Source organism: Orcinus orca, chromosome 14, assembly GCF_937001465.1.
Source record: "Orcinus orca chromosome 14, mOrcOrc1.1, whole genome shotgun sequence".
In the NCBI taxonomy this organism is placed as follows: domain Eukaryota; kingdom Metazoa; phylum Chordata; class Mammalia; order Artiodactyla; family Delphinidae; genus Orcinus; species Orcinus orca.
This window is the reverse complement of record NC_064572.1, coordinates 62,561,083-62,582,202: the sequence shown is the minus strand read 5'-3', so window position 1 is coordinate 62,582,202 and position 21,120 is coordinate 62,561,083. Positions and strand designations below refer to the sequence as shown.

General features: G+C 38.8%; 1 protein-coding gene and 1 long non-coding RNA gene across 4 annotated transcripts in view; both read left to right on the top strand.

Moving 5' to 3' along the window:
* The window catches only part of LOC101280390 (cytochrome P450 2C23-like), a 38,945-nt gene extending 34,474 nt beyond the window's left edge, over nt 1-4,471 (top strand). For both annotated transcript variants that reach the window (XM_033425792.2, XM_004268449.4), the window contains 2 exons: nt 2,100-2,241; nt 3,830-4,471. In XM_033425792.2, the coding sequence (XP_033281683.1) occupies nt 2,100-2,241; nt 3,830-4,038 (351 nt within the window). In that variant the 3' untranslated portion in view covers nt 4,039-4,471. The remainder of the gene's footprint in view (nt 1-2,099; nt 2,242-3,829) is intronic.
* A 427-nt stretch (nt 4,472-4,898) lies between these two features.
* On the top strand, nt 4,899-15,706 carry LOC125961048 (uncharacterized). Of its 2 annotated transcripts, XR_007471347.1 has the most exons (6): nt 4,899-5,931; nt 11,078-11,119; nt 11,269-11,308; nt 11,489-11,598; nt 14,429-14,586; nt 15,513-15,706. It is a non-coding gene; the product is annotated as an uncharacterized LOC125961048 (long non-coding RNA). The 2 variants fall into 2 exon arrangements; XR_007471348.1 differs by lacking the exon at nt 11,489-11,598 and having other exon boundaries at nt 14,412-14,586.
* The last annotated feature ends 5,414 nt before the right edge of the window (nt 15,707-21,120 follow it).

Here is a 21,120-nt window from a genome sequence, read left to right as displayed (position 1 = left end):
GATCAATCAAATAAAGTCTAGAAATAAATGTAATTATACATGGAAACTTAGTATATGATAAAGTGGCTTTTTCCTTGTAACCTAGAGGAAAAATATTGATTATTCAGTTGTAGAACTCCCAGGGGAGTTGGAAAAAAAAGAATAATAAATCCCTACCTCAAACTTTCATATAAAATAAATTTTATATGAAAATTTATTCTTGGTGGCTCAAATATATACACATAGGATATTAAACTATAAAAGTGCTAAGGGTAAAAGCAATAATTTTTTTTGAGAATTTCAGAGTGAAGAAAGACTTTCTAACATTGACCAAAGAAAAGAGGAATAAGAGGGCTATACATTTAAAAATGGATAAATTTGGTTACATGCAAGTAAGAAAAATCTACCTAAGAAAAAGAAACAAAGTCAAAAGACAAATGACAAACTGAGACAAAATGTTTCATAGTTCATAAGAACAAAGAACTAATTACTGAAAAATAAAATGAACTCCTACAGTCAGCATGAAAAAACCCCAGAACCAACAGATAGAATGCATGGGAGACAAAATTTAAATTTGAGTGAAAGTAATTACAAATGGTTTTTAAATATGTGAAAATATACTTACACAATAAAATATATTGAAAATAAAAATGATAAAGAAACATGTTTTCACTTGTCACAATATGTTGGCAAGATATAAAAAAACATATGTTTTTGCTAGTAGTATAAATTGGTGTAACTTCCATGGAAGGCATCATTGCGATTTCTGTGAAAATTCAAAACGTGCATAGCAATTTGAAAAGCAGTTCCACTACTAGGAATTTATCCTTTGTGTATATTTCCCCCCAAATAATATTCATTGCAGCAGTATTGGTGCCGAATATTCATTTAAAAAGGACTTAAAATTATTATTATTATTATTTTTGGCCACGCTGCATGGCTTACAGGATCTTAGATCCCCGACCAGGGATCGAAAGTGGCCCCCGGCAGTGAAAGCACCAAGTCCTAACCACTGGACCGCCAGGGAATTCCCTAAAAATTATTTATGTAAAGTAGAATACTAAGCAAGCGACAGAACTCTACAGGATGCTACTATTTGTGGAAAAAGTAGGAAATAGGTGTGTACCTTTTTTTTTTAATCCATAAGATATCTCATAAAGGATATATTGTACACTGGTAACAGTGATTACATTAAGAAGGAAACCAGGGGACTTGAGTCTAGGAAAGAGACTTATTTTCACTTTGTACCCTTTTGTACTTTTTTTTTTTTGTATTTTATACCATGTGCATGTATTACCTACTCCAAAACTTGTGAAATAACGTTTCAGGAAATACGAAATGAGGTAAAAATGGGAAGAGGAGGCTTTCACTTAAACAGGGGTGCTTTATGACCCATAGATAGATGGGTCAAATTCTAACCATGCCACTTGCTAAAAGTATAACCTCAAGTAAGTTATTTCTTCTCTCTGAATCTCAATTTCTGCATTTATACAATGTGAAACAAACAAACAAACAAAAAGAGCCTACTGAATATGGTTGAAGTGAGAATTAAATTTATAAACTACTAAACACAGTGTCAGGTAAATGTGAAGCGTTCCGTATCAATGGTCATTATTATTTTGTCATTTAAATCTCACAAAATCTAATGGGGCAAAGAGGAAAGCCTATTGTTGTTACCCCACCCCGTTTTACAAGTGAGGGAAGTGGGGTTTGATCCAATAGATTTTCTAGATTACAAGTTTCCATCTCTCATTTTCTTCCATTCACACTTGAATTCAGAAAGAAAAAAATTATGAAATGTGAGCTCTTTCAATTTGAGGCAACAATTCCAGTAAAGCGCATGTCTAGACAATATGGGCTGCAAACCTTAGCTTTTTAACAATTTATTCTTGCACACTGACCATAACAGTGCTCTTCCCACAGAGAACCATCTTATTACTTGATAAAAGATCTTGTATGGTGATGTGTGTAAAAGAGCCATCACATGAGACAGTTTTCTCCAGGCAAGCTTAAGAGTGCTCGATCCTGTTTAATCCACTGTGATTAAAAGTACTAGACTTTTTAGGGACCAAAGGTAAGCATGATAACGTGCCACTCCACTCTCCATTTCTTGGTTCCAGGGCGCTACTGTATTGCCATTACTGTCTTCGGTCCTGTACGATTGCAAGGAATTTCCCAACCCAGAGAAGTTTGACCCAGGTCACTTTTTGGATAAAAATGGCAGCGTCAGGAAAACAGAATACTTCGTGCCTTTTTCCATGGGTAAATACAAATACACCCCATCCAAACCATACACATGAACCTTTTGGATAACTTTTAGCTTTACTGAATATGGCATAACTAAGTAATCCACTGATGATAGCAAAGTCAATCAAATCAATCTGTTATAAACCCCCAAATCGGGATGGATCCATTTAAGTCTGTATACCAGTAGGATCAGGTAAGTCTTCCAGAGACTCTTTTGTTGTTTGGTGATTGAGTTCAATGCTAGTTTTTAAAGAAACCAAGGCAAATCAATTTAATTCAGATGTCACACATTATCAGATAACAAAGGGACCTCCTTTTACAAACTCTTGCCTGTTGATCTCCCTTTCATAATATGACTTTTTCAAAACAAAATGTTCAAGTTTCTCTCTTCTTAAACAATTATTAACCATTATTAATTTTCTGATTCTTAGAGAGGCCATCAGAGACACCTTGGCCACTTCATCCTCTTTCTTCCCCTCTGAAATCCGGAGCCCCACATACGCTTGCCTCTTTGCAAGCGCTGCTTGGCTCCCAGTTGCTAGTTCTCATAAAGTCATAAAGACAACTTAGGATTGCTCAGCACCCATTCTTTTTCTTTGTTACCCTAGTCAATCATTTGATTAGTATTTTCAAAAATAACAGTATGTTTTATTTCTAATCACAGTGATAGTAAGTGTTCAATATAAAAGATGGAAAATGCAGAAGAGCAAAAAAAAAAAAAAAGAGAAAAGAGGGACTTCCCTGGTGGTGCAGTGGTTGGGAGTCCACCTGCCAATGCGGGAGACGCGGGTTCCGGCCCTGGCCCGGGGGCTCCCGCATACCAAGGAGGGAAGGCTGCTGGGCGCACCGCGGCGAGGAGTGGCCCCTGCTCTCCGCAGCCTGGTGGGGGGGTAGGGGGGGCGCGGGGGGCGGGGCGCGAGCAGCCGCGAGGACCCAGCGCAGCCATAAATAGATGGATGAGTGGATGGGTGGATTTGTAAAAAGGAAAAAAAGAAAAAGGAAAATCATTTGCAATTTCAGACTATAGCCTGAATTTCAGATTCAGGCTATAACCGCTGTTAATATTTTGCTATATATACTTCACACAGTTGTCTAGATATACATAATAAACGTATATTTTATTTTAAAAAATCAGGCTCATTCTGTACAATCTATTTGATAACCTGCTTTTGCTTAGTGTGTTGTGATATAAGACAGTATTAAATAATCTTCTGTACAAACATGTTTAGGTTGTGTTGCATGATAGATGCACAAGGATTTATTTAATTAATCCAGTATAGGTGGATGTCTAGTTTTCAACTAACTCATCAGTGTCATAAATAACAATGCAAGTGACACCCGCATAGGTGAATCTCTAATTCCTACAGATAAATCCCCAGAAGGAGAATTACTGAATTAAGAGTGAAAATTTCTTCAGAGTTTTGATATGTATTGACAAATATCCGTCTAGAAGAACTGTACCAGTTCATTGTCCTCCAACAGTTTCTTAGCCATCCCTTTTCTGATCAGTGTTTTCATTGGCTGTTAGGAGTGTATAGTATTTGAATACGAGCTATTGTATTTGAATTTGGAGCAAGCTAATGGAACTGTCTCCTCCTTCCAGGGAAACGGGCATGTGTTGGAGAGGGCCTGGCCCGCGTGGAGTTGTTCCTGTTTCTCACCACCATTCTGCAAAACTTTGTCCTGAAGCCCCTGGGGGAGCCAAAGGACATAGAGACCAAACCCATTGTTACCGGGTTTATCAACATCCCACAACCCTACAAGCTGTGCTTTATCCCTAGACAAAAGAACTTTTCTCTTTTAACAACTTAAATCAAAGTAATTGCTTTTTCCTCTCATTCCTTCTCCCACCCCATAGTCTCTTTTCATTTTAAATACTGCTAGGACAGAAACACTACTCGCTAAAAGCTTGATGGACATTTGTTTAAACCTACAAATCCCTTGCCAAAAAGGATCTGGGTCCTGAAAACGCCAAGGGTAAAACAATATACTTATATCCTATAGAGTACTTTATAAACGATGATCCAGCCAAACCAGGCCCAGGCCCACAGAAGGCCTTTACTGAGACAATTGGCAAATAGTGGAGCCTTCACTCTTTCTGTGGCTTTGGAGATATGCTGATTTTCTATAGTTTTTCAAAATAGAGAAATTAATATAATGGCCTATGTGTATTTTTTCCTATTTCCAATGGAAAGCACTTACATGATTTCTGCCACATTCACAAAATAAATCCTTTTTTTCCACAGTAGATTTTCTTTGAATGTTTGACTTTATATCAAGTCTCAAAAATCCCTTTCCTTGCGCTATGGGCACTCTATAATTAGAATATCATAAACAGATGAAATGATAATCCCCACCACAAATCTCTCCCTGCCCCACCCCATCTATTTGCAGCCATTGATTTACATGGGGGCCCAAGGAGCCCCCTTGGATAAGAATTCAAACCATGTTCATAGGTAGGATTCAGACATGCATAGTTACATCTTCTTCAGAAAGTGATGAGGGGCAGGGCTGGGGGTTGGAGAGCAAGTGGGGAGATTGCAAGCAAAGACTGAGTATTGCTAAGAGAACAGTGACCCAGAAGAGAATGGCTAGAACAGCTGCCCAGTGGTGGCCCAGTGGAGTGCTATGAGGAGTAGCTGCCACAAAAGGATGGCTCAAATGCCAGCAGGCATCCCAGGCTCCAGGACATTGGGAGGGAAAGAAGCTTTAAAAGCAGAGCTTGGGACTTCCCAGGCAGTACAGTGGTTAAGACTCTGTGCTCCCTATGTAGGGGGCACAGGGTTCGATCCCTGGTCAGGGGACTAAGATCCTATATGCCACACAGCATGCCCCCCCCCCAAAAAAGTAAAAGAAAATAATAATAAAAAAATAAAAGCAGAGCTGAGTTTCTGGGTGTATACTCAAAAGAACTGATTTTTTTAAAGTTCTCTCCAACAGATATTTGTACACCCATGTTCCTAGCAGCATTATTCACAATAGCCAAAAATGTGGAAACAACCCAAACGTCCAATTAGTGGATGAATGGATAAACAAAGAGTGATTATATACATACAATGGAATATTATTCAGCCTTCAAAAAGAAGGATTTATAGTCTAACGTGTGTTACAAATGGATGAACCTTGAAGACATTATGCCAAGTGAAATAAGCCAGTCACAAAAGGACAAATATTGTATGATTCCATTTATATGAGGTACCTGGAGTAGTCAAACTCATAGAGACAAAGTAGAATGGTGCTTGCAGGGGGAGGGGGGAGAATGGGGAGTTATTGTTTAATGGGTATGGAGTTTCAATTTGGGAAGATAAAGTTCTGGAGATAGACGACGGTGATGATTGCATAACAATGTGCATGTACTTAATGCCACTAAACTGTACACTTAAAAATGGGTAAAATGGTAAGTTTTATATCGTGTATACTTTACCACACAAAAAAAGTAGAGCTGAGGTCCTTGAGGTGGGGATTTTGAAGCTGTAAATTTTGGATCTAAATGTTAATGTGATTTGCTAACATGTGAGCATCTCTGTTTTCTTCCCACCCTCACACTCCTTTCTAGCTAACAAGAGTTTTGTCTTTTGTCACTCAGAGTCTCCTCCTTCCATGAATTCTGAGAAGTTTTGAATTTGCCAGCTAGGTTCCCTAACTTGGGATGCAGAACTAGTAGACTGAAGAGAGAACAGACAGAAGAGGAAACTAGTTTGGGAGGTGAGGTTAAATTCCATAATAAAATAACATAATGATGGGACTTACCTGGTGGTCCAGTGGTTAAGAATCTGCCTGCCTATAGGACATTCCATCCAAAAACAGCAGATTACACTTTCTTCTCAAGTGCACATGGAGCAATCTCCAGGATAGAGCACATCTTGGGTCACAAATCAAGCCTCAGTAAATTTAAGAAAATTGAAATCATATCAAGCATCCTTTCTGACCACAACGCTATGAGATTAGATATCAATTAGAAGGAAAAAAACATAAAAAACACAAACACATGGAGGCTAAATAATACGTTACTAATAACCAAGAGGTCACTGAAGAAATCAAAGAGGAAATCAAAAAATACCTAGAGGCAAATGACAATGAAAACATGAAGATCCAAAACCTATGGGATGCAGCAAAAGCAGTTCTAAGAGGGAAGTTTAGAGCAATACAATCCTACCTCAGGAAACAAGAAAAATCTCAAATAAACAATCTAACCTTACACTTAAAGGAACTACAGAAACAAGAACAAACAAAACCCAAAGTTAGTAGAAGGAAAGAAATCATAACGATCAGAGCAGAAATAAATGAAATAGAAACAAAGAAAACAATAGCAAAGATCAATAAAACTAAAAGCTGGTTGTCTGAGAAGATAAACAAAATTGATAAGCCCTTAGCTAGACTCATCAAGAAAAAGAGGGAGAGGACTCAAATCAATAAAATTAGAAATGAAAAAGAAGTGACAATGGACACCACAGAAATACAAAGCATCATAAGAGACTACTACAAGCAACTCTATGCCAATAAAATGAGCAACCTGGAAGAAAGGGACAAGTTCTTAGAAAGGTATAACCTTCCAAGACTGAACCAGGAAGAAATAGAAAATATGAACAGACCAATCACAAGTAATGAAATTGAAATTGTGATTAAAAATCTTCCAAAAAAAAAAAAAAATCTTCCAACAAACAAAAGTGCAGGACCAGATGGCTTCACAGGTGAATTCTATCAAACATTTAGGGAAGAGCTAACACCCATCCTTCTCAAACTCTTCCAAAAAATTGCAGAGGAAGGAACACTCCCAAACTCATTCTATGAGACCCCCATCACCCTGATACCAAAACAAGACAAAGATACTCCAAAAAAAGAAGATTACAGACCAATATCACTGATGAATATAGATGCAAAAATCCTCAACAAAATACTAGCAAACAGAATCCAACAACACATTAAAAGGATCATACACCACGATCAAGTGGGATTTATCCCAGGGATGCAAGGATTCTTCAATATATGCAAATCAATCAATGTGATACACCATATTAACAAATTGAAGAATAAAAACCATATGATCATCTCAATAGTTGCAGAAAGGCTTTTGACAAAATTCAACACCTATTTATGATAAAAACTCTCCAGAAAGTAGGCATAGAGGGAACCTACCTCAGCATAATAAAGGCCTCATACGACAAACCCACAGCAAACATCATTCTCAATGGTGAAAAACTGAAAGCATCAGGAACAAGACAAGGATGTCCACTCTCACCAGTATTATTCAACATAGTTTTGGAAGTCCTAGCCACGGCAATCAGAGAAGAAAAAGGAATCCAAATAGGAAAAGAAGAAGTAAAACTGTCACTGTTTGCGGATGACATGATACTATACAAAGAGAATCCTAAAGATGCCACCAGAAAACCACTAGAGCTAATCAGTGAATCTGGTAAAGTTGCAGGATACAAAATTAATGCACAGAAATCTCTTGCATTCCTATACACTAATGGTGAAAAATCTGAAAGAGAAATTAAGGAAACACTCCCATTTACCACTGCAACAAAAAGAATAAAATACCTAGGAATACCTAGGGAGGTAAAAGACGTGTACTCAGAAAACTATAAGACACTGATGAAAGAAATCAAAGATGACACAAACAGATGGAGAGATATACCATGTTCTTGGATTGGAAGATCAATATTGTGAAAATGACTATACTACCCAAAGCAATCTACAGAATCAATGCAATCCCTATCAAATTACCAATGGCGTTTTTTACAGAACTAGAACAAAAAATCCTAAAATTTGTATGGAGACACAAAAGACCCCGAATAGCCAAAGCAGTCTCAAGGGGATAGAAAGGAGCTGGAGGAATCAGACTCCCTGAGTCTGACTGTATTACAAAGCTACAGTAATCAAGACAATATGGTACTGGCACAAAACCAGAAATATAGATCAATGGAACAGGATAGAAAGCCCAGAGATAAATCCCCACACCTATGGTCAACTAATCTATGACAAAGGAAGCAAGGATATACAATGGAGAAAAGACAGTCTCTTCAATAAGTGGTGCTGGGAAAACTGGACAGCTACATGTAAAAGAATGAAATTAGAACACTCCCTAACACCGTACACAAAAATAAACTCAAAATGGATTAGAGACCTAAATGTAAGACCGGACACTATAAAACTCTTAGAGGAAAACATAGGAAGAACACTCTTTCACATAAATCACAGCAAGATCTTTTTTGATCCACCTCCTAGAGTAATGGAAATAAAAACAAAAATAAACAAATGGGACCTAATGAAACTTCAAAGCTTTTGCAAAGCAAAGGAAACTACAAACAAGACAAAACAACAACCCTGAGTGGGAGAAAATATTTGCAAACAAATCAACGGACAAAGGATTAATCTCCAAAATATATAAACAGCTCATGCAGCTCAATATTAAAAAAACAAACAACCGAATCAAAAACTGGGCAGAAGACCTAAATAGACATTTCCCCAAAGAGGACATACAGATGGCCAAGAAGCACATGAAAAGCTGCTCAACATCACTAATTATTAGAGAAATGAAATCAAAACTACAAGGAGGGGCTTCCCTGGTGGCTCAGTGGTTATGAATCTGCCTGCCAATGCAGGGGACACAGGTTCGAGCCCTGATCCAGGAAGATCCCACATGCCGTGGAGCAACTAAGCCCGTGAGCCACAACTACTGAGCCTACATGCCACAAGTACTGAAGCCCGCTCGCCTAGGACCTGTGCTCTGCAAGAAGAGAAGCCACTGTAATGAGAGGCCTGTGCACCACAAAGAAGAGTAGCCCCTGCTCACCACAACTAGAGAAAGCCCATGTGCAGCACCAAAGACCCAATGCAGCCAAAAAATAAATTAAAAAATTTTTTTTAATTTTTAAATTAAATGGCCTATACTCTCAGAATTCCTAAGGTCGAAGGGTGTGTGGGCGTTTCCCACAGATGAGATATTAGCCTGGGAGAGAGAGATCTTAAAGGGTTTCCACCCAAGAGAATAGCAGCTAGCTTTGTATTGTGGGCATGGTTGGCACCTGCTATATTAACAAAGTTAGGTCAGAAAGAGTCTCATATAACTCAGCAATAAAAAGACTACCCAATTTAAAAATGGGCAAAGGATTTGTATAAACATTTCTCCAAAGAAGATATGCAAATGGCCAATAAACACATGAGAAGGTTCTCAATATCATTAGTCACCAGAGGAATGCAAATCAAAACCACGATGACATACCACTTCACACCTACTAGTAAGATAAAATTAAAAAGATAATAACAAGTGTTTTCAAGAACGTGGAGAAGGTGGAATCCTCATATATTTCTGGTGTGAATGTAAAATGGTGCCGCCACATTGGAAAACAGTTTGGCATTTCCTCAAAATGTTAAGCATAGTGTTACCATATTACCCAGCACTTTCACCTAGGTGTCTACCCAAGAGAAATGAAAATATATGTAAACACAAAATCTTGTACAAGAATGTTCATAGGATGATTCATAATAATTAAGATGTGGAAACAAGCCAAATGTCCATCGACTAATGAATGGATAAACAAAAGGTGTTATATCCATACAATGGAATATTTTATGGCCATAAAAAGGGAATGAAGTACTGATACTTGCTACAACATGGATGAATCTTGAAAGCAGCCAGACACAAAAGACCACGTATTATATGATTCCATTTATATGAAATGTCCAGAATAAGCAAATCCATAGAGACAGAAAATAGATTAGTGATGGTGTAGGTCTGGAAAGTGAGTGCAAATGGCTAGGGAGTTTTCTTGAAGGGTGATGAAAACATTCCGAAATTAGATTGCAGTGATGATTGCACAATTCTGTATTTTCTAAAAACCACTGAACTGTACCCTTAAATGGGTGAACTTTATAGTATGTGAATTATATCTCAATAAAGCTGTTTTTTTTTTTTTTTTTTTTTTTTTTTTGGCTGTGCCGTGCAGCTTCTGGGGTCTTAGATCCCCTACCAGGGATCAAACCCGGGCCCTGGCAGTGAAAGTGTCGAGTCCTAACCACTGGACCACCAGGGAATTCCCATAAAGCTGTCTTTTTTGAAAAAAAGAATATATACACAAGCACAAAAGCATCAATAATTAGCATACATTTTCCTGATAAAATAGAAGCATGATGACTAGTAAGTACTTTCTGGCTCATAGGTGTCTTCTAAACACTGCCTCAGGTCATGCAACAGTCAAAACTCAGTTTCAAGGCAATGTCCCAGGTCAAAGCAAGCTAGGACATCAGAAGTCTAGAATTGGAACAGGCTAGTAAGGGGAAGGGAACATCCTAGTTTCAGGCACAGTCAGAACTGGAGGCAATTGGGCCACTTACAGAATCAACAATTCAATCTAGAGTTTTCAAGAGATCTTGGTAAACTGAGGCTAGATTGAAGCTGATGCTGTTATAGGAGGAGGAGGTGGGAGAGATGGATTGAAGTGCATGCATAGATCCTGTCTTATTGGTATTTCTACAGATTTAAAATCACAGCCAGAAATGTTTAGGACAAAATGCCTTTAGGCTTAGAGATATCAACTTTTAAGTCTCAAAGGCCTTTACATAATCGGTACAAAAATTATATTGGGTGGTCAGTTCTAGCTCTGAATTTTCAGTGAAGCTGGACTTAACTTCATAGTTATGGTCATTTAGGATGAAATAACCCTCATGAATTTCCATTCTCAGGGCCATTATAAACAAACCCCAAGAAGCTTGCTCAGGACTCTCTTTCCTATTTATCTTCTCCATTAATTTCAAACACAGAAGGAATATGTTTCTTCAATGATGACCTAGTTGCTCAAACTGAAAAAAAATTATTTTGTTCTAAGGTAACAATTATTTTTATCTTTAGGGTCAGTGCTTTCTTCAGGAGGGAGCATAGAATAAAATAAAGGTAATAGGTTTTATTTATTTATTTCTTAAATTAATTTTTATTGGAGTATAGTTGCTTCACAATGTTGTGTTATTTTTTACTGTACAGCAAAGTGAATCAGCTATACATATACATATATCTTCTCTTTTTTGGCTTTCCTTCCCATTTAGGTCACCACAGAGCATTGTGTAGAGTTCCCTGAGCTATACAGTAGGTTCTCATTAGTTATCTATTTTATACATAGTATCAATAGTGTATATAGGTCAATCCCAATCTCCCAATTCATCCCACCCCCCTTTCCCCCCTTGGTATCCATACGTTTGTTCTCTATGTCTGTGTCCCTATTTCTGCTTTGCAAATAAGATCATTTATACAATTTTTTGGTAATAGGTTTTAAAATCTGATCATATCTGACGTATTCTAGCTGTGTGACATTGGGCAGGTCCAGACTTTCTCAGATCTTCATCTAAAAAATGGAATTAACACCACCTACCTTCCAGGTTAGGAGGGTGAGGATTAATGATAATGTATGTATTTTCCCTGGCAATTAGGAGGGGCTCATAAATGATGGTTTTTATTATCAAGTCACTGAAAATTCTCCCACAGTCAATGCAAATTCAAGCTTTTAGCCATTCATTACTTTTTTTCTACTCTGTTTCCTGTTTTAATGTGTGATATTCCATGCTCAGTTACAATTAAATCAATTAATATTGGTTATTATATTTCTCTGGTATAATAGTGATGTTGGATTTCTCTTATACTTCTTATTATAATGTTGTATTTCTCTGAATCTAAGATGCCATCTGTTTTAAGATACATTTCTGTTTCAGAAACATTAAAATGTGAAATCAAGAGCACCTTAGAATCAATGAAATATAGTTGCCCCCTGCTACATTTGGACCCATAGACTGTTACTGGTCCAGTTAACAGGTTGCTCAAAGTCTGATGTATGTTGGTCCCTTCATCACAGATGACCAGATCACTTGGATTCAGGCTCCTCTTTTCCAGTTAACCTAATACCCTGATACCCTCATACCTCACATGATGTCGTATCAGTAAACACACATTACATTAATTTTTTCAAACTCAGAAAGAACCTCTTTACTCCCAGTAAGGATTACACAGGTACAGGCTATTGACAAATTAGGCAACACTGGTACACAGAACGGATTCAGAGTCCATGCCATGCACGTTTTCCATCAGCTAGAGGGCAATCTGAATCAACGTGTCACTAAACCAACAATTGCCCTGTTGGAAGCAGGGTTAGTGGGAGCATGTGGAAGAGCCTGGATTTCTGGAATTCCAGTGAGTCATTTCCTGCCCTGTTATAAGGTCAACAAAATGTGAATAGAGAGGAGATAGTTCATTTTTTGTTATTGCTCTTCAGAATTTGTTTAATCCCTGTTATATGCCAAGTATAGGTTAAGGACTGGGAATCCAGAAAGAAGATATTGTCCCTGGTCTTAAGGGCCTTATGCTTTAATCATGGAAGACAAACAAATAGACCAAAAGTGATAGCATAATGCTATGTTTGTAGAGAAGTACGCACAGAGTTTTCTAAGGAAACACAAGAAAGGTACCACAGAAGTCAGACCAGAGGTAAATGATAGAAAAGTTTTATAGAAAATGATGCCTGCACTTGGTTTTGAAACACAAATAGGAGTCAGCTAGCTTCCAAATGGAGGGAGAGGAGTTGTTTAAACACTCTTTTATGCTGGTGTATTTTACCATAATTTTTTAAAATTGGAGGGGAAAAAATGCAGTCTTTTGAAAGACTGCTCGTTGTTTGGTAAAACCAGCAGGAAGCAAGGGTGTTAGGGAAGAGAGGTGAGAAAGTCAGTGATCGCCAGGTGCTGGAGGGCTTTGTTTCCGGGACAGATGTTTGGAATTAACCGAGAAGAATGGAAAACCAATAAAGGGTCTGAAGGGTAGAAGGGAGGGGCGAGCGGGAGTCGCGACGTGGTTGCGTTGAAGGAAGAGCACGAGGTGTGCAGCTGGCGTGGGTGAGTTCCAGGCAGCAGGGCCGATCCAGGCAGGGGTGAAGGAGCGCAGAACCAAGCAGTGGCTGTGCAGGGGAGAAGCAGGAAGCGTGGTGAGGATGGCAGCAAAGAGGGTGAGTAAACGCGGGAGGTGAATGAGAAGGGAGAATTTCGACCAGCTCCCATGTTTTCAACTTGGGCAACAGGTGGCGCCATATCCCAAGAAGAGCTGCTCTGGGGGCAAACAGGCGGCATTTAGATTTAACGGGTTACGCCTGAGGGCCCTGAGGAAGGGGCAAAGGGGGAAGGCATGCTAGTCAAGGCAATATGGGACATAAATACAACTGACATGTGCACAGCACACTACAGATTATACAAAACTGTTTTTGTTTTTTTTTGCGGTACGCGGGCCTCTCACTGCTGTGGCCTCTCCCGTTGCGGAGCACAGGCTCCGGACGCGCAGGCTCAGCGGCCATGGCTCACGGGCCCAGCCGCTTCGCAGCATGTGGGATCCTCCCGTACCGGGGCACGAACCCGCGTCCCCTGCATCGGCAGGCGGACTCTCAACCACTGCGCCACGAAGGAAGCCCCAGATTATACAAAACTGTTATTGACAAGTGAGACGTGACTGGAGCAGATAATGTGTGTTGGGGGGCGAAGTTCTGAGGGAAGTTTATCTGGTCGGGAGGAGCAGCTGTTTATAGAGAGCCGTGAACATCCAATCCTGGAGGTCCCGCTAGATCCAAAAATAGAAGAAATCCCGGAAGGGTTCCATTTAGGGGCAAGCATATTCAAGAATATTTCTTCTGACAAATTCCAGTTAAAGATAGCAGGGAAGGGGCATTTTGAATTCACTTCCAAGTCCTGAAACCAACTGAAAGCAAAATAAAAGAGCAAAAAGTAAAAAAGAAACTTCCACCTTCTATTAACAAGGCAAAAGTTATAAAACAAAACTATGAAGAATGGCTGCCAAATGAAGAGAATTTTGACCTAAAATATATGAGAACACAGAGCCAACACATCCCTGCACAGATTCTGGGAAAGAGATCAGTTTACCTAAAATTAAGTGTCATGTTCCTGAGAAGTACATGCAGTGATCCTCTGCGGGTAGATGGACAAGGTACAAGGTCTGACAAAGGATGGGTCAGAGATGGTCAGTGTTCTGTAATATCTGTCCTCTCTTTTTACTGTAAGAGAACCTCTGATTTTTAAAAATCGAAGTAGAGTTAATTTACAATGTTGTGTTAGTTTCTGGTGTTCAGCAAAGTGCTTCAGTTTTATATATATATATATATATATATATATATATATATATAAAATATATTCTTTTTAAGATTGTTTTCCATTATAGGTTATTACAACATGTTCAATATAGTTCCCTGTGCTATATATACCAGGACCTCTGGTTTTTTAGCCGAGCACATGGCTGGCTGGCTGGGATAAAGACTGCATCTGTTAGCTTCCCTGCATGTGGGCATGACCATGTGACTGCTTTCTAGCCTATGAGATGTAAGTGGGAGTCATGTGTAAAACTGTGGAAAGTTTGCTTTTGTTTTTATTTTTTTAAGCAACTTTATTGAGATATAATGCACACACCCTCTGTAAATGGAATCATACAATATGTGGGTTTTTTGTGACTGGTTTCTCTCATTTAGCATAATGTTTTCAAAGTTCATGTCTCAGCATGGATCAGTACTTCATTTCTTTTTATTGCTGAATATGTATCTAGCACATTTCATTTATCCATTCTTACCAGCAGGGTATGAGGGTGGGAAGTTTGCTTTTGAAGGAAGAAGGTGTGCTCCTTCCTGGTGGCTGGATTGTGAATGTGACAATGGGGCTGGAACATCTGTCTGGACAATAAGTTAAGTGTGTGTTGAGTTACGTGTTGTGAGGAGCCTGGGACATTTGATGAGCACAACACTGGTCTTGAACCTATTGCTTCCAAGCTCCATTTATGTAAGAAAGAGGTCAAGCTCCAATCATTTGGCATTTTCTATCTAGTCCTGAAGCATATAGGGTGTTGCAGGCAGGGAACACTGATGAAAATCAGAGAATATAGAGAAAGCCATTCAGAAAGGCAGAATAGCAGGGAGGTGGCAAAAGGAAGAGTTCAGGAAGAAAAATAAAAGAAAAAAAGAAGAGCATTACAAAGAGCTCAGCACAGCCTTGGAGCATCAGGAGCACATGGCTTTTTATAAGAGACACTGACAGCTTTGATTTTGTGGCAGGTTTTGATGAGTAAATGAAACTTACTGCAAAGGGCAGATAAATGCACTTTGAAAAGGTATCAACCCAATAATCTTGAAAATATAAATTTCATTTAAGTTTAAATTGTTTCTGTTACACTCTTTTTCCTTCTCTACAAATGTTGTTGAAAAAACATAGCAACATAATCACCATCCCTTAATGATTTCTGTTTTTTTTTTCTTTAGAGCCATTAGTTGACAACTAGTATTTCATCTTGTGAAGAAACATTTTTCCAAAGGTAAGTGATTCCTTCAGCTTTATATCAACTTCTTTTTCTTCTGTTAAATATATGTTCAATGTCGTAATTTTTATTTTTAAAAGCGTAAAGACTATGATCCTTTTTTGTAAAATTATCTATCCCTCTATCTGCAAATTCATTCTTTTACAAATATTTAGTGAGCACCTAGTATGTGTTAAACATTATGTTAAGTGTTGAGGACAAAGTAGTGAGAAGAAAAAGACCAAAAAAAAAAAAAAAAAGCAAGACAGTAATCCTTGCCTTCATACAACTTACATTTTAGTGGTAAATACAACCCCCCAAAAAATGAACAAATAATTATATAGTTTGCCTTTAGATAATGATAAGTATTATGAAGAATAATAAAGTAAAGAAATAGAGAATGGTAAGGTGTGGCAGCCAGGGACTAATTTAGGTGGGAAGGTCAGGGTGGTGGTATTTGAGTGTGGACTTAAGTGATGTAAAGGGAAGACATTTAAGATAAGAGCATGCAAACATTTAAGATAAGAGCGTTCCAGGCAGAAAAAATAGTAAGTATGAAGGCCCTGGGGTAGATAAAAGCTTGGTATGTTTAAGAAATTAAAAGGATTTTGTGACCGTTGCTTACTGGCCCTTTTTGCTATTGTAAGAATTTTTTATTTTAAGTATGGGAAATCACTGAAATGTTTTGAGTCAGAAAGTAATTTAGTTTATGTTTTTAAAACACTCTGGCTACTGTGTAGGGAATAAAACTAGTAGGGCAAAAAAAAAAAATGGAAATGGAGAATATTTGAGGAGGCTTTTGTCATTGTCCAAACAAGAAATCTATGATGGGGCTATTGTCACCATCCAAGCAAGTAAGATATGGTCACCTGGACTAAGATGACAGTGGTCAAGGTGAGAGAAATAGTCAGTTTCCAGACATACATTCAAAGCAGTCTGTATAACTTGATGATATGGGGAGTGAGATAAAGAGAGGGATTGTGGATGAGTCCTAGGTTTTGGTCTAAGAAATTGGATCAATCATGGTAATATTTGCCAATTTGGGGAAACTGAAAAGGGAAAGAACAGATTTTAAGAGTCATCACAATAAGATTGATTGTCACCAGTTGATTGTCACCAGTTGATTACAGTGTCCTAGCTGATGGGGTATGGGGGGTAGTATCTTATTTTTATCCTCATACTTTTCTATGTTTTCATAACAAACATACTCATTTTTACACAAGCATATAAAGTTATTTTTTAAAAGAAGGATTTTTCAGTTACTCTTAAGAACTGAAAGCCAGATTAGAGGCAGTTTTTGTGATGTAACCAGGCCCACGTGGTGGAGGCATTCGGTGTTATGGAAAGCACCAAGCTTTGGAGTCAGAAAGCTAATTTAATCTCCAGATTTTCTAACTATATGTTATATGAGCTGGGAAAATCATTTAAATTTTAGGGATCTTCATATATGTAAGTGGAATATAATGGTCTCAAGAAAGATTGAGGTGAAGTTCAAATGGGATTATGTGGGTAAAAGCATTTAATCATTCAATCATTCACTGATCCACAAGTATTTAGTGGAACTTACTACATGCCAGGCCCCAGTCTAATTGCTAGAGACACATCAGAAAATAAAAGAGATCAATTCTCTGCCCACGAGGTGCTTATATCCTTATAGGGGGAGAAGACAATAAACAGACAATCAAATATACAATATGTCAGATGGTAAAAAGTACTTTGAGGAAATATTAAATAGGGGAAGGTAAAAAGGGAGTGCTGGGGACACGGTTGGTTTCTCCTCATCCAATTGACGCATCACCGATTGGTGTCACTTGTGGACACAGTTTGTATCTGTAAGGCTCTGTCTGGCTCCAGGGACTGGAGGGGGGATTAGTGGCCTTAGGAATGGGTACCTATTAGAAATCCTCATGGAGGTATGAGGTACGTAGCTGGAAGTACAGTTTTGGAGTTCAGAGAAGTAGAAGCAAGAAATATAAATTTGAGGGTCATCAGCTTATAGTGGGATTTGTCGATGAGACCATCTGGAGTTAAGTGCTGATAAAGAGAAGAAATTCAAGAACAGACCCCAGCAGACTCCTACAGGGTCAGCGTTATAAGGAGGGATCAATAAGCTTCACCCCTCTTAAAACTCTCACCAAACACACACTCCTCTCCCGTTTTTAACCTGGTTAACATCTATTCATTCAGATCTCAGATCTCAGTTCATACATTACTTCCTTCATTTTAAAATGTATCCAGCACAGGGCTTCCCTGGTGGTGCAGTGGTTGAGAGTCTGCCTGCCGATGCAGGGGACACGGGTTTGTGCCCCGGTCTGGGAAGATCCCACATGCCGCAGAGCAGCTGGGCCCGTGAGCCATGGCCGCTGAGCCTGCGTGTCCGGAGCCTGTGCTCTGCAATGGAAGAGGCCACGACAGTGAGAGGCCCGCGTACTGCAAAAAAAAAAAAAAAAAAAAAAAAAAAAAATGTATCCAGCACATTGTACTGGGATTTAATGGTGAACAGTAAGTAAGATAAGTTAGTCTTGGCCTTCACTGAGTTTATCTTCTGCTGGAAGAGAAAGCTAGTAGACAATAAAGAAGTAAGTAAATAAATAAGGGCAAACTAAGTCAAATATTCTGATTGAAATAAACAAGAGATAAGACTGAGCATAGGAGGAGATGTGGGGATATATGTATATGTATAGCTGATTCACTTTGTTATAAAGCAGAAACTAACACACCATTGTAAAGCAATTATACTCCAATAAAGATGTTAAAAAATAAAAAAATTAAAAAAAAAAAGACTGAGCGTAACCAGGGGAGGCCTCTTTAGATGAGATATCTGGGGAAGGCCTCCATGTGTAGTTCACCATTGTGCTAATATCAGAAGTATAAGATGAGCTGAGAGAAGAACATTCCAGGCAAAGAATTGGAGGATCTGTCCCGAGGACTGACTTGCCTTACTCTCCACGCTCAGCCAGGTTCCTTTTGCCCTACACTCTCCTAACCCTTAAAACCCAAGTAGCTCTCAGAGTTCTTCCTGACTTGAATTGAGCTGGACTCTTGATTCATTTATAGGTCCAGTCAACTAATAATTTATTAAGCAGGCTTAAATTACATTGAGACTGTACTGCAGAATCTCAGAGTTACTGCTGGAGGATAGAAAGAAATTTTAAAACTAAGATTACTGAACGTGTGGGTTGGGACGTTTGATTCATTTGCCTAAACAAGGCTCTGCAGGGCTGGCTTCCCAAGATTTGAGTCAAGACCCTTGGAGGATGTCAGACAAGTGAGCTTTCTGCTCCAGCTTTCCCTGACTTCCAAGAGCCCCAGCTCTGTCCAAAACTTAAGGTATTAGGGGGTGTATTCATTTCCTATTGTAGGTAAAAAATTACCACAAATGTAGTGGCTTAAAACAACCCCAATTTGTTATCTTACAGTTCTGGAGATTAGAAGTCTGAAATGGGTCTCACTGGACTAAAAGCAAGGGTTGACAGGGCTGCATTCTTTTCTGAAGGCTCCCGGGGAGAATGTGTTTCCTAGGCTTTTGTAGTTTTTAGAGGCTGCTTGCATTCCTTGGCTCATGGCCTCTTCCTCCATCTTCAAAGCCAGCAACGGCCCACTGAGCCTTTCTCACGTCTCATCACTCTGACTCTGACCCTCCTGCCTTCCTCTTTCTCTTATAAGGACACTTGTGATTACACTGGGCCCACCTGGATAATCCCTCCATCTCAAGATTAGCTCATTAGCAACCTTAATTCCATCCGCAAACTTCATTCTCTCTTGCCACGTAACATAACATATTCATGGGTTTCAGGGATTAGGATGTGGACACCTTTGGGGGCCATTATTATACTTACCAGGAGGATACAGGACTCTCTGATCTGATTCAACTCCCACATATCCTCCAGCAAGCCCTCCCTGACCCCCCAAAGCTAGGTTAGGTGACCCTGCTCAGTGGCCCATGTGGTTACATCCATCACTCTTCCCCTAGTGCTGTGCTTGTTCGCTAGTCTGTATCTTTAGGATGGTAGCTGCTTTTCTCACTCTTGGTTATCTGTCTCTTCACTGCAATGTAAGCACCACATGGTCAAAGATCTTTGTTGGTTTTATTCTATATCAAAAATAAGGATACAAGTAAAGCCTTTAGATACATTCAATATATATATTGAATGAATGAATTGTATCTCCATCACCTAGCCGGGTCTCTAGCACAGAGTAGATAGATGCTTAATGCTGCTGCTACTATTAATACTGCTAATAATATTTATTAAGCCCTTTCTATGTGCCAGGCACCGTGCAAAAGGCCTTATGTATATTATCTTGTTTGAGTCACACAACTCATGAGGAAGGAGCTGTTTTTTCTCCATCCTATACAGAGGGAAACTGAGGTTATAGAAGTTAATTATTTGGCCCAAGATCAAATGGCCTAAGAGGGAGTTGAACTTGTATATCTGTACATATGCTAAGTGGAATAAGCCAGATAGAAAAAGACAAATACTGTATGATCTCCCTTATATGTGGAATCTAAAACAGCCATACTCGTAGAAACAGAGTAGAATGGTAGTTGTCTGGGGCTGGGGAGTAGAGGAAATGAGATGTTGGGCAAAGGGTCCAAACTTCAAGCTGTACGATGAATAAGTTCTGGGAATCTAATGTACAGCATGGTGACTATAGTTTACAGGACTTTATTATATACTTGAAAGTTGCTAAGAGAGTAGATTGTAAATGTTCTCATCTCACACACACACACACACACACACACACACACACACACACACAAGTACATGAGGTGATGGAAGTGTTAATTAACCCTAACGTGGTAATCATTTTGCAATGCATACATGTATTAAGTCATCACATTGTATACCTTAAATATACCAGTGTTATATGTAAATTACATCTCAATGAAGCTATAAAAAATTTTTTTAAATAATATATCCCCCTGACACTCAAGTTCCTTCTACTTCTGGTTGCTTTGAGAGACATTGTATGCCCTCTGGCTTCAGGGCATATGCTCTGGTACTCTATGTGAAATTCCAGGGAAGGAGTGTCAATCTCAGCTCTGATGTACAGAGGGCATTCCCTGTTTACAACAACCTGAAGTTCATACAAGCAGGGAGGGTACATTCCCCTCCTAGAGAATGGGTGTCATCTGTTTAGCATGAGTGAGGTCACCATAAGAACTAAAGACACATTTACCAGAGAAATGGGAATTCTTCTGCAGAGGAACAGTTTGGGACTATCTAGGGACTACTAAGCCAAGCCTTCAATAGTGACAATAGATGTTGTCCTGTTGACAAAAATTCAATTAATTATCAAGTTACGAGGGGAAAAAGGGGGAATCTTATTCAAGCCAAACTGAAGATTGTAACCCAGGAAGCATATTCTGGTTTTTGGGGTTTTTTTTGGAATTTTTGAATTTTATTTTATTTATTTATTTTTTATACAGCAGGTTCTTATTAGTTATCTATTTTATACATATTAGTGTATATATGTCAATTCCAATCTCCCAGTTCATCCCACCACCCACCCCTTACCCCCTTGGTGTGCGTACGTTTGTTTTCTACATCTGTGTCTCTATTTCTGCCTTG